The following is a 13,769-nucleotide window of genomic DNA, read 5'->3' as shown; positions in this document are numbered from 1 at the left end:
TTCAGATTCATCTTCTCCTTATCTTAGTTAGAACTTTCAAACTCTCAACCTTGTTTCGCAACATCAAAGAATCTTTATCTCAGTGATGGTGGGAATGTGGCTCTCTAATTTTTCTCTCTTTCACGATTTTTTTTTTCAATTTAGGATATTTACCAGTTGATATCAGTTTTTTGACCAAAAGAAGTAACCTTTGGTTTTGGTTTGGGTTTGTGCTCATGTTTACTATTTTGGTTTGGTTTTGGTTTATGATGGGCTTGTGACATAGTGGGAGATGGGGATGAAAGGAAGGGAGAGTTGATGAGGTTTTTTGGGGGAGGGAGAAGGAGATCGGTAAGAGAGTTTTTTTTTTTTCTTTTTTCTTTTTTCTTTTTTCTTTCATCGGGGTCTAGTTTTAGTTTTTAGAAGAAGTATTGGGTGGAGAAAAAGTGTGATTTTTTGTTTTTGTTTTTGTTTTTGTTTTAAATAGTATTAACATGAAAAAATGTGAGAGCTCCAAACCTGTGGCAAGCTTCACGAAGTAAAAAAAAAAGAGTTAGAGACTTCGGTTTTATAGTTTCCGTTTTATAGTATATGGAGTAATTATATATATATATATATATATAGACTAATCTTGGCAAAAATAAAAAATAAAAACTTCTCTTTATATAATACAACTCACACAGGTTTGATAAAGTTACACACGCGCCAATCTTGGGATTAAGTGCTGTCACGTGTAGATTAATGTAGAACGACATCGTTAGATGGCTTTTCTTTGAAAGGAAGACTTACTGCTGCTATCTCTGTTGCAACATTACTCTCTCAAGGACAACAGGTCCACTTCCCTGAGTCTCTCTATTCTGAACTTGTTACAGTGCTCTATCTTTCTTTTCTTTTTTTCTTTTTTGGGAAATGATTCTCTATTGCATTTTAAAATATAAGTTGGATTCAAGTAACACCTGGCGTGACTCTAAATGATATTATACCATTTAATAACTTATTAGTAGATAAGAATTTTGACAAATCTATGCTTGTTAAATTTAACGATAATTAAATATCAATAGTCATGTTATCAATTAATTGTTTAAATTCAAGTTTTTATAGTTTAAAATAATTCATAAAAAATGAGTTTATTGATTACATGATAAATAACATCTGATTGACATGAAAATTAATATATATGTTAAGCATGTATAGAACATGTGATTCAATGATAGAATTCTTAAAATATGAATTTAATAACAAATAGAAGAGTTTCTAAGTATGCGCAACATGCGTGAAAATATTGTGAAAATAATATGTCTCTCGTCAAAAGTCTTTGAACAGACTAATTAATCAATCAATACAGGGAAGAATCTGTTTTGGTGGATATCTACCAATCTACTGACATCGTCAAACAATCAGTTGAAGGACAGCTACGATGACTAACATATTGCCTGTCCTTTTTCCACTTTTTTTTTATCTCTATTTTTATCCTTCTCTAAATAGATAAGATTATGTAGTGCTCCTCTATAAAAACCACCAGATTACACACAAAAAAGAAAAAAAGAAAACGCATAATCAATTATGGCATCTCAAGGCTATCCAGCGATAGGCCTCTTAGTTCTTCTTGGCTTATTGACTAATGGCATTGCTGTTTCACAAAGTCATGACACTGCTTCACTCAACCGAACCAGTTTTCCCAAAGGTTTTATTTTTGGGACAGCAACAGCGGCTTATCAGGTAACTAAGTCTCAATTTCTTCTATGTTAATTTGTATCATAGTTTTTACAGCAAATGCCCAGAGATGTCAAACATAAGATCAATAATAATATTTTGTGCACGTGTGTTCCTTCAAATTTCCAGTATGAAGGTGCAGCATTTGAAGATGGTAAAGGACCAAGTATATGGGACACTTACACTCATGAACATCCAGGTCTCTTTCTCTCTCTCCAACAATGTATAGAATGTAATGTTATTTAAAATTTTGAATAACATATAACATGATAGTCTATAATATTCTATACACATCTAGATTTATGAATCATTATTATTAAATTTAAAGGAATATAAAATTATGCAATTCTGTCATATAAAATAATGATAAGTAATAAAGTTATGTAAATGGTAGACCCAGGTGAGAAAATTCATAACAACCTGCCTCCTTGGCTTTGTTATGAAATTGTAAATTAAAGATTAGAGACACAATTCCCTAAATGGTAGGGATTTACAATTACAACAAAAGTAGTATCAGGGATACTGCAACTTTTACTGAATAAAACTTACAAACTTATGTGTCACCAATTACCAAAACATTTTTCAAACATTTATTTATTAGGTGATTGAAGTCCACTAATCACATATATTATAACATCCATTGATAAATTTTATGTAGTAAAACCTGTAAAATCCCTATCATTTTCCTACATCAAATCAGCTAAATTTGTAGGGATTTACAATTATAACAAATCAACTAAACTGAAGGGATGTATTGCTGTTTCAAATTAAATAATTGAATTATAACGATGGTTTGGAGAGATATTTGAATTTTTCTGTATTTGAATTTGTTGGCCTATTTTCAGCTGTATTTAAATTTGAATTGGACTCATTAATCGCAGTTTTTGAATTTGTCTTAGACTCATTAATCATATTATTGTCAAAATTGATCCATTTGGACCAATTCAAATGAAGATCGTTTTTCTTACCTCAAGAACCAAAAAAAAAAAAAAAAAAAAACACTGTGCATGTTGATATAAGGCAGAAAAATTGAGATAATTATAAGGATTTCAGGAGATTAACCAGATTTAAATCAAAGCATGTGGTATTATTAGGACCAATTAAGCAAACTAGCTTCTCAATTCTCTGTACAAGCAGTAGCATTATAAAATTCTTTTTACTTCTTCCTGTTTTACTCTGGCCTTGACAATTTTTTGCCAAACCAGCTCTTGGAGGCTAGAAAATACACTCTTGCTTGATAGAGTTTTGGTATATTGTGAAAACCTGTAGGCCAAATTAGTATTGTAAAGGTCCGTCTGGAGGCCTACTGTATTGGAAAATTACCCCAAAAAAAAAAAAAAACTACATTAAATGACATACTAATGCTTTGTTTAAGCTATGTTTTCCAACATTTTCCAAAAAGCATTTAATATAAAACTATCTCAGTTCTCTAGGTTTGGCAACAACTTTAAATGAGTTAAAAAATAATTTCCTAACTTCCTTTATTTAGCTTATTATGAGATAGAGTTGTTTTCCAAAAAAATTTAGTAGAAAATAATTTCTAAAAATAAGCCATACATTTTATGTTAACTAAAAATAGTTTTTTTTTACTCATTTTTTATACACTACCAAACACTAGAAAAAATAGAAAAATATCTTTGCACAAGGTTTTCCATCGAAACAAACCAAAATAAGGCCAAACCATGAACATGTCATAAATAGTAATTAAATTAACCTTCTTTCCATTGAAGAACTAGGAAAATAAGGCATTGAGCGTTGTAATTATTGACAAGGCATTAGGTTTGGATGGTAGCCTCCTTTAAATGTGTAATATTTAAATTGAACCATAAAATATTCATTTTCAATTGGGAGGATCATAGTGTCGTGTATTTAGTCAAGAATCTTGTAGCTCAGTTAGTTAATATTTACTAATATTTCCACTGAGATATTCAAAATTCAAATTCTCTCTACCCAAGTTCCCAACTATGAAATTATCAAATAAAAAAATTGTTTATGGTGGTTTATGTGTAGTAACCGATGTTTCAATTTGTCTTTATTAGTCTATGAATAGTCTAATTTTTTTTATGGGAACTTATAGTCTAATTTAGTAATGGAATGCCTTTTTCTTTTGTTTTTTTGGATACATTAGTAAGCCAAGAGGCCCAAGACTTTGTAAGCCAAGAGGCCCAAGAACTGAGTAAAGATTTTTGTGGGGTAGAGTTTTCCCACGTTAGGAGACAGAATAACAAACCAGCCCACCTTTTAGCTAAACACACTTTGGGCGTTGTTGATTTTGTTACTTGGATTGAGGAGGACCCTTGCTTTCTTGAGCAAGCTCTTGCCCATGATGTAATAAGTTTTGCTAGCTCGTAATAAAACTTCAGTATTTCGAAAAAAAAAAAAAAAAAAAAAAAAAAAAAAAAAAAAAAAAAAAAAAAAAAAAAAAAGAGGCCCAAGACTAGCGTATGAGTTGTAAATGTGGAATTTTTGAATAGAGTAACTAGCTAGTGTCGCATGAAATTGGACGCTGTTGTTAGTGAAAAAAAGTTCTCTCTCTCTCTCTCTCTCTCTCTCTCTCTCTCTCTTAATATATATATATATATATATATATATATAAATAAGGGGACTCAGTTTCTTACTGTGGAATGGTAAATTTATCAAACTTATTGTGGATTAATTTACTAGATTTTGCTACATTATTAGTATGTTAAATAAATATCAAAAAATATTAAAAATGTATAATTAAATATTGTTAAAAAAATTTAACAATAAGTTATTGACAAAACTTATATACAATAACTTATGTGTTGTTCCTTATATTCTCCTCTTAAGATTCTGTCATGTGGTTACTTAACTTAAAAAATACACTTCCATTCACGAAAAAAAGTCACATGGCAGAATCTTAAGAGAGGAACTTAAGGAATAGTACTTAAGTACTATATACCTAAGTCTTGCTCAATAGTTATTTATATTTTACTACAATATTAATAAGTTAAATAAATATCAAAAGTATTAATATTAGTGTTTATTTAAATATTAATGTCCTAACATTATCTACAGATTCTACACCCTTTAGTTGGTTTTAACAAAATCTACGGTGGAGTTTGAGAATACTTCTCCCCAATTGATATTTAAAAAGAACAAAAAAAAAAAAAAAAAAAAAATCACAACAACGACAATGTAAATAGTTAACTTTCATTGGTATTTATTTTTCTTCAGTTTTCCCCCTGTTCCTTCCTTTCTTCCATAACTGACCTCCAAACTAGAAATAAGTTGTATATATGTTATGGTTGGGTGTTTTAAGTACTAGTTCAATTTTTATTATGCCTCTAATTACAAGTTCTTAAATAGTAAAAGGAAAAAAAAAAATCCCTTCAATGAAATTGCAGAAAGGATAAAGAATAGAAGCAATGGAGACGTAGCTGTCGATCAATATCATCGCTACAAGGTAAATATGTTGATCCCTGTTCATAAGAAAAGTTGGAAAGAAAACCACTCATATTAATGAGCTCAAAATTACCAAGAATCTTGTAGCACAATTTTGTTTTCTTTATAGGAAAAAGCATTTAATAGGAGTTTTGCAGAAACTAGTACTTTGAAACTTTTTTAGGACTAGGGGGGTAATATCTCCTCGTCATCGTCTCTCCATAAGTTATATATTTATATTTAGGGCTAATTACATTTTCCTCCCTTATGTTTTGGAAAATGACACTCCACTCCAAAGTTGAAGGATAAAAACACTTTCCCTCATTGACATCTGATTAATTAAAATTTATTAAATAAATAATAAAAATATTGTATACTAACCTGCCTTTTACTTAAGAGAAGATTTCCAAAATTATCTTATTTCTTAATTAAAATGTTTTTAAAATATAAATTGTGAATTTAACTTTTTTGCCCTTTTTCAACAGGTTATGGATTAATGTTTTGGTACTAGATAAATTTTACATTTTCTTCTTATTAATTTATTAAAATTTTTTAACTAACCAAGGTTAAACTTTTGTAATGATATTTTTTTAAAAAATAAATTGAATATTTCATTACTAATATAAACAAAAGGGGCGAGTATTAATTTTTTCGAATTTCAAGGGAGGGAAGTGTTTTTTCCCTTCAAGTTTGGGATGGAATGTTACGCAAACCTCAAGGAAGAGGAGTGTATGTATACACACACACACAAACATGTTAGCTCCTAATTAGCTGTTATTTAACTCATGTTTTTACTTCTTCTTTTTTCACATTTTTAGTGTTCAATTATGTTTTCCACATGATTTTTCCTAATTATTGAGTATATCTAATAGTTTACAAGACAATCAAAACATAAGAAATCCTTAGTTCGAAATTTTCCAATAATATTCTTTGTGTTTATACATTGTAGGGAGATGTTCGACTTATGAAAAAGATTGGCTTAGATGGATACAGATTCTCAATCTCATGGTCTCGAGTATTGCCAAGTAAGATTATCCTTTTCATAATCCCTTAAAAGGTTAGACCCATCCAATGACAAGGACATAAAAAATGGGTACATCAAGTACTCATCTTAGATGAAATAGAATGGCTATTGTTTTGTGACCAAATTATGTTCCTGATAATCTCATTTTTGGAATTAATTTCAGAAGGAAAACTATCTGGAGGTGTGAATAGGGCAGGAATCAAATACTACAACAATCTAATCAACAAGCTCCTAGCCAATGGTCATGAATAATTCTTAAATTCCATCACTTGTCATCAACTTATCATGCACTATTAATTCACTGTTGTTTGCTACAATTGAATGCAGGCATACAACCCTTTGTGACTCTCTACCACTGGGATCTTCCCCAGGCATTGGAAGATGAGTATGGTGGTTTTTTGAGTCCTCATTTTGTGTAAGTGGTTAATTTACATCATGATTGACTATTTTATTCATCTAAATTCTAATTAGTATACTTTCACAAATTTCATTGTGATTATGATGTTTAAAATTTAAACTGATGACTCATTTTGAAGATAAGGAATCAAAGGGGGGCCATTTTGATTATTATTATTTTTAATTAATGACTTATTTGTGAAGTTGCTAACTCGTTGCCTTACAGAATTATTTGGTTTGATATCATTTGTTAAGAATTTATCAATGATTTTTTTTTAATGTAAGATCATGATGTAATGCATTAAGGTAATATTAACCTACAATTTCAATAAGACGTTTCACTGCCTCTTGTCTTTAATATAGTCCAATAATGAGTTATTTGACTTCTTTTTGTTCCCAATGTAAGTATATAAACCTTCTGTCGAATTTGCTCCACTAAAATGACATCTTTTTGGAAAATGAAGATTGGACAAAATTAGATTGAATGACTAAATTGAAAGTATATTAAAGATGAACGATTGAAAATTGAAATGAGAAACATGAAATTTACAAGATTGAATTGAAAATTAGTAAAAGTTAGAAAGTGTTCCGTTAATTTCTAAGATAGTCACTATATATATCAATCACTTAGTATTATTATTATTATCCATTCACAAATGTATTACACCAACAAAGAAAAATTTTAATCTATATAAAAGCTTTTTGCTGTCATGACTTTTATGGATCAACTGGTTGACACCTCCTAGTATTTTCATTAAAGATTGGAGACATTTAGGTTCAATTCTCCCTTTCCGCAGCCATTGAATAAAAGGAAAAAAAAAAAAAAATTAAAGAGCTTTTTGCTATTTGGATGGATAGGCCTTCTAGATCTATAACTGAATCTTGCTATAAATAACGTGCTATGTACAAATGAAAAATTAATTACTGTAATGTCAATTATTAAAAGTTGGGAAAGTTTTGCATGTATATGTTTAGGGATGATTTTCGGGATTATGCTGAGCTTTGCTTTAAAGAATTTGGTGATCGTGTCAAGCATTGGATCACACTAAATGAACCACTGAGCCAAGCCTCTGGTGGTTATGCTGATGGGCTTATAGCACCGGCTCGGTGTTCTAGTTGGCAAAAGTTAAATTGTACCGCTGGAGATTCGGGGACAGAGCCGTATTTGGCGGCACATCATGAGATTCTTGCTCATGCATCCGCTGTTGAAGTGTACAGAAAAAAGTATCAGGTTCGATGCACCAAATTATTTTATGCTTATTTTACTACCCTTTTTTTGCTTGAAAATTGTACTTCATTCAATAGATATGGTTGCCTTGCACCCTCCTTTTTTTTTGAGACTCTGATTCAGAGGTTGCCTTGCACTTGATACAAGACAATATACGGTACTTCATTTACAAATTTGCAGTGAAGATAAACTTAGATAAATTTGCAAGTTAAACTTGTTTTTCGCTATGTGCAGAAAATACAAAAAGGCATTATGGGTATATCCCTAAATTCAAACTGGTATGTACCATTCTCTAACTCAACGCACGACCGTGAAGCTGCGCAAAGATCCCTTGATTTCAAGTTAGGATGGTAAGTATACTAAAACTACATGACTCTTTCTTTTGGACATCTATTGCACAATTTGCTAGTTATTTACAAAGAATAGAAAAACAGACTTAAATTTTCGTTGTTTGTGACAGGTTTATGGATCCCCTAAGCACTGGTGACTATCCACATAGTATGCGAGCTCTTGTTGGTGACCGGTTACCCAAATTCACGAAAGAACAATCCGAGCTAGTAAAAGGGTCATTGGATTTTCTGGGGCTAAACTACTATAGTTCTAAATATGCTTCCAATTCACATCGCCGCAATCCTGGAAACGCAAGCAGTTACTTGACAGATTCTCATGCTGATACTTCTCGTATGAACTCAAACATTTGGAGCCGTGATTTTGATTTTCTTATTTAACTCATAAGTACTAACAAGACTATGTTTTTTTCTTTTGTTGTGGTAGCTTTTCGCAATGGGATCCCCATCGGACCAAGGGTATGTATGAAATTGAATATACATAAGATTGATATAGATCTTAAGATAGTTAAAAGTATTTGAATTAAAAAGAAGGAAGAGAGAGAGAGAGAGAGAGAGAGAAGGAACTTTTTATTTTTTATTTTTTGAGAATCAAGACGAGAAGGAACTTGGTAATCCAACTTAGAAATTGTTTCCAAATAAAAAAATTTCTAAAATAGATCATTAATAGGAAATTATCTTATATTGATTTCAGTTTGATTAGAAAAGTCCATAAACAATTTGATGACAAAGAAGTGAAATCAAATTCTAAGGAAGTCCAAAAATTATAAAAGTAACAAGAAATCATACTCTAAATAATTCAAAAAATTATACTTGTAGGTTATAACACTTCAAAAATTGTAGTATATATATTTTTGGAACCCTTGTTGGATATTCTTATAACAAACTTCATTTTATTTAAGTGTTTAAATTCAGTAAGGATTTCTTTCTCAAAAAAAAAAATCAATAAGGATTTGGTTTAAAACCTCCTTTTACACCCTCTAATAATATAATGGCACATCAAATTTTATTAAAAAAAAAAATGGAAGAATTTGAAATACCACAAACACTTACAAATTACAACCCAGAAAAAAAAAATAATAATAAAAAAAAAAAAGGAAAAACCAAAAACAACCCAATGCTGTAGAAATATAATTGGAGAACTAAACCGGGAACACCAACTAGTAGGATAAGCCGCCAGAAATTCTCTAAAGCTCTAGATTTTGATATTTACATAAATTAACGTCTTTTCATTAGTGCTAAAAATAGACACAGTAACATGCAAAGAAATATAAAAAGCCTTTTCATTTTTTTTTTTTTTTGATGATCTGAAAAGACATTAATTCATGATAACTCTGGAGCTTTTGGGAATCTCTCAGTTCTCTGATGGCTTCTATGGCGTTGGGGTTTTACCTGATTCTTTCTTGTCTTTTTTTATTTTAGTCTAAAAACTGAACAATCAAGATGAATAGGATTTTAAGTTGTTAATTTGTTATTGTGCGTGATATCCCCTGTTCTCCCATTTGTAAAAGAAAAAAAAATGATATAGCATCATTACATTAGAGGGTATAAAGAGAGAGTTTTATACAGAATCTTTATTGAATTTAAACTCTTTCATTGTAATGACATTTCAGGCTGCTTCAGATTGGATCTATGTCTATCCAAGAGGACTTCGAGACATTCTATTATACATAAAGAAAAAGTACCATAACCCGCTAATTTTTATTACCGAGAATGGTAATTTTCTTTTGAACTTTTCGCTTATGGTCGCATAAAGTCATGATGCTGGCCACAGAGATATAAAATTTGAAACGAATGATAGTTTGATTTACATTTGAATCTAAAAATCTGCCTCTATATTATAGGAACTAATGAGTTCAATAATGCTTCATTGCCGCTTAAGGAAGCCCTAGATGACAGCTATAGAATTGATTATCACTATCAACATTTTCAGTATCTGCTTAGGTCTATCAAGTAAGTAGAGAAGACCTCTCTCTTTCAGATCTAATACTAATATGACTTTATTACTACTAATATCAATATGTCGTATTAACAATTATGAAAATTGTTGTGTTTAAAGTGCAATTGATCCATTTTTCGATGTAGGGATGGTGTTAATGTACAGGGATATTTTGCATGGTCATTTTTGGACAACTTTGAATGGGGTGCAGCTTTCACCGTTCGGTTTGGCATTGTCTATGTAGACTATGAACATGATTTGAAAAGATATCCGAAGTTGTCTGCACATTGGTTTAAAAAATTCCTCAAGAAATAAGACGACAAATTTATGACTATGCTCATGTTGAACTATATGGTAGCAATATGCCATCTCAAAAGATAGACTTGAAGATCATTTCTTCTCTATTCTAAATACTGTATGCAATTAATATGTCTTCAATAAATTAAATAAAATTAAATTAACGCCACTATTACAAACTGGAATGCTTCCTTTATATATATATATATATATATATATATATATATATATAATATGTTTGATTTCCCCCTTGGGCGAATCCATGTAGTTACCGAATGCAGTCTAATTTGAGGCCCAAAAGCATAATTTAGAATCTTTGTGAATCATTCATCTGGCTGCTTCAATAAAAATAGGCCGCCCGGCCTTAATTGTTGTCTAACTACAAAGAAGACCTAGTACATAGCCAGTACTTGGTTATGGTTTGAATCACATGACATGGGTCATATTTTGCAGATAGCACTCGATCCCAAAAAGAATCCTTTAGTGTTGAATACATCAATTAAGCTTAGTTGACATTATAATGTTTGTAGGTTGAGAAGCTTTAGGCCCAATCCCTCTCATATTTATAAGTGATAGTTTCGAATCCCTATTATATTAAAATAATGGAAATATTTTTCTACCAAAGTGAAAGTTCAAATAATGTATAAAGCACTATGAACGTTTAGATCCTCAATTTACAAATTACCAATTCAAGCTTAATGTCAAACAATTAATGTGCGGAATATGAACATAAGCTTAAAACAAAATTGATAAACAATTTAAACCAAATAAATTCATATCCACAGCAGAAATTAAATGAAAAAGATTAAGGAAAGAGAGATGCAAACACAAGGACAACACACAATATGTTATCGAAGAGGAAACCGAAACCCTTGGCATAAAACCTCTCCGCCGCCCTCCAAGCGGTAAACAATCCACTAAAGAATGTAGTTGGAATAGATGAACAGCAGAAGACCCTTCAAACCTAATCTACCCAATGTACCTAAGCCCTCCAAGCTCTTACTCCAACGAGGTTACACCGAACCTATTTTTTCTTTAGCTTATCGGATTCCGCTACTTGACCATAACATCAACCATTATGAAATTGGTCCCTTCTTAACTGCTTCTCAAATACCAAATGGCCTTCTCACAGATATGGGTATGGTGAGAAAATGTTTTGGTAATGTACCTCTCAAGGATTTGACAATGGAGAGGAAGAGAGTAGAGGAATTTGAAGAGTTTCTATGTAAAGATTGTAGATGAATCAATCTTGTTTTTCTTTAGGGTTTTTCTCTCAAAATTCTCTCTGGAAACTCTCTACATTTTGTGGGTGTAAGGGTCTATATATAGTAAGGTGAGAAGGAATGCAAAAAGTCAGTTTTTCCCAAACAGGGTGGTCTGGCGACTTGGCCTTGCGACTGGGTTGAGTCATGAGTTCAAGCCACGAGCTAACGGCCTAGCCAATCTAGGACTTTTGTCCTATAGTGCAACAGTTGGCATGACTTTTCAGCTCCCCTACATGCTTCACACGTGTGCCAACTTTGGCGGCTTGCCAGTCGCGAGTCACCCACAAGTTCTAGCCGCGAGCCTCTGCATCCTTGCACAATCTTGAGCATTTCTTCACACTCCCTCACTCACTACCCTTACATGATTCCCACCTAAATACAGGGTTACTAATTGCTAAAATACAAGCAAATTTGGCACGGAATAAAGCCAATAAGATGGTTGATAAAATTCAACCTTACACAAAGTATTGCTAATACAATATATTAAAATTTCTAAACTAAGCTATCTATATTTATTATTTGAGAATGTTTTAAATTCTGTAATTTTTTTTTTCTTTCAAGAAAACATAATGCAATTTATATTTAATCATTAAATAAAGCGAGGGTATTTTGTAGATAATATAAAATTTTGGTTGAAATTTGTTTCTAATACTCCTTACAAAAGATTCGTTAATTGTTTAAATTGTACTGAAGTAAACCAAAATATTACACTAAAATAACTCAATAAGAGTGTACGTAGTAATTATAAATGGCAATGCTACACTTTAGCTATTAGATATTGTATAGATATAAATTATTATTATTACTATTATTATATATGTCGTTGACATGGGTATTAAAAATTCGTAAAGCGCTTGGTTGGTTTACTTTGCATTTGGTTTCATGTATAAGAGATATTTATTGAAAGTTATTTAGAATCTAAAATAGATAAATTTCACCCTACAAAAAAAACATATGTACTATTGGAGAGCATCGTTCTCTTTTCTCTAATTAGATGTTGGCTAGAAAATATATTTGAACTATTGGAAAGCATTATTCTCTTTTCTCTCATTCGATGTTGGCTAACAAAAATAGTAGTGGCACTTCACAAATTGTAATTATGTTTTTTTGGAACATTTCTTTGATATTCTTATAACAAATTCCATTTTTCTTGAAAATGACACTTCACAAATTGTAATTATGTTTTTTTGGAACATTTCTTTGATATTCTTATAACAAATTCCATTTTTCTTGAAAATGACATTTTCAGGAGGCTTCAGATTGGCTTTGTCTTTTTTTTTTTTTTTTTTTTTTTTTTTTTTTTTTTTTTTTGTAGAAAAAAAGAGAGAGGAATATGAGACCTTCTATTATACACAAAGAAAAAGTACCATAACTCACTAATTTATATTAGTGAGAATGTACTTTCTTTTTATAAGGTTGAATTTATTCAATCATGTGATGGCTTTATTTTGTGCCAAATTTGCTTGTATTTCAACAATTAGATACCCTGTATTTAGGTGGGAATTATGTAAGGGTTATGTGTGAGAAAGTGTGAAGAAATTCAAGTGTATGTGCATTTGGAGGTTTCTCGCGACTGACAACTCGCCAAAATGTCACACGTGTGAAGTATGCAGGAAGCTGAAGGATCATGACAGCTGGAGCACTATAGGATAAAAAGTACAGTCTAGCCTGACAGTTAACTCACAACTCAAACTTGTGACTCATTTTAGTCACGAGAGTGAGTCACCAGAATGCCATGTTTTGTAGAAAAATGACCTTTCACATTTCTCATGTACACTACTATAAATACCCTTATACCCACAAAATGTGTAGAGTTTCCAAAAAGAATTTTGAAAAAGAAACCCTAAAGAAAACCATAATTGACTCATCCACAATCTTAGACATTTGATTTTTCAAATTCCTCTACTCTCACCCTCTTCATTGACATACCCTTGAGAGGTTTATTAGCCAATATCCTTATCTCACCATACACATATTAGTGAGGAGGAATTTTGGTACTTGGGAAGCAGTTTAGAAATGACCAATTTACTTGGTTGATGCAATGAGCTTATTGCGGGATCTGGAAAACTAAAGAAGACACAGTTAGGCTTAACCTTGTTGGAGCAAGAAGTTTGGAGAACTTAGGTGCATTGGGTAGATTAGACTTGGAGGGTCTATTTCTATTTGCGTATCCTAA

At 31.2% G+C, this 13,769-nt stretch overlaps 1 protein-coding gene across 1 annotated transcript; it reads left to right on the top strand.

The window, feature by feature from the left end:
• Window positions 1–1,465: 1,465 nt before the first annotated feature.
• On the top strand, window positions 1,466–10,498 carry LOC115976324 (beta-glucosidase 12-like). The gene is made up of 13 exons (XM_031097537.1): window positions 1,466–1,698; window positions 1,822–1,891; window positions 5,061–5,119; window positions 6,047–6,122; window positions 6,285–6,362; window positions 6,449–6,536; window positions 7,493–7,748; window positions 7,980–8,095; window positions 8,206–8,426; window positions 8,520–8,551; window positions 9,706–9,808; window positions 9,937–10,045; window positions 10,178–10,498. The coding sequence occupies exons 1-13, from the start codon at window positions 1,543–1,545 to the stop codon at window positions 10,344–10,346; spliced, it is 1,533 nt and encodes a 510-aa protein (XP_030953397.1). The 5' UTR covers window positions 1,466–1,542; the 3' UTR covers window positions 10,347–10,498.
• Window positions 10,499–13,769: the final 3,271 nt, after the last annotated feature.

This window comes from Quercus lobata, chromosome 1, assembly GCF_001633185.2.
Source record: "Quercus lobata isolate SW786 chromosome 1, ValleyOak3.0 Primary Assembly, whole genome shotgun sequence".
NCBI classification, from domain to species: Eukaryota; Viridiplantae; Streptophyta; class Magnoliopsida; order Fagales; family Fagaceae; genus Quercus; species Quercus lobata.
The sequence above is the reverse complement of the archived record's forward strand: the minus strand, read 5'-3'. Positions and strand labels throughout refer to the sequence as shown.

Excerpts from the sequence above, each read along its gene's own strand:
- LOC115976324 (XM_031097537.1), top strand. The coding sequence starts at position 1,543 with ATGGCATCTCAAGGCTATCCAGCGATAGGCCTCTTAGTTCTTCTTGGC. Across the intron at positions 5,120-6,046 it reads ATCAATATCATCGCTACAAG|GGAGATGTTCGACTTATGAA; the intron begins GTAAATATGTTG and ends TATACATTGTAG. Across the intron at positions 10,046-10,177 it reads TATCTGCTTAGGTCTATCAA|GGATGGTGTTAATGTACAGG; the intron begins GTAAGTAGAGAA and ends TTTTCGATGTAG.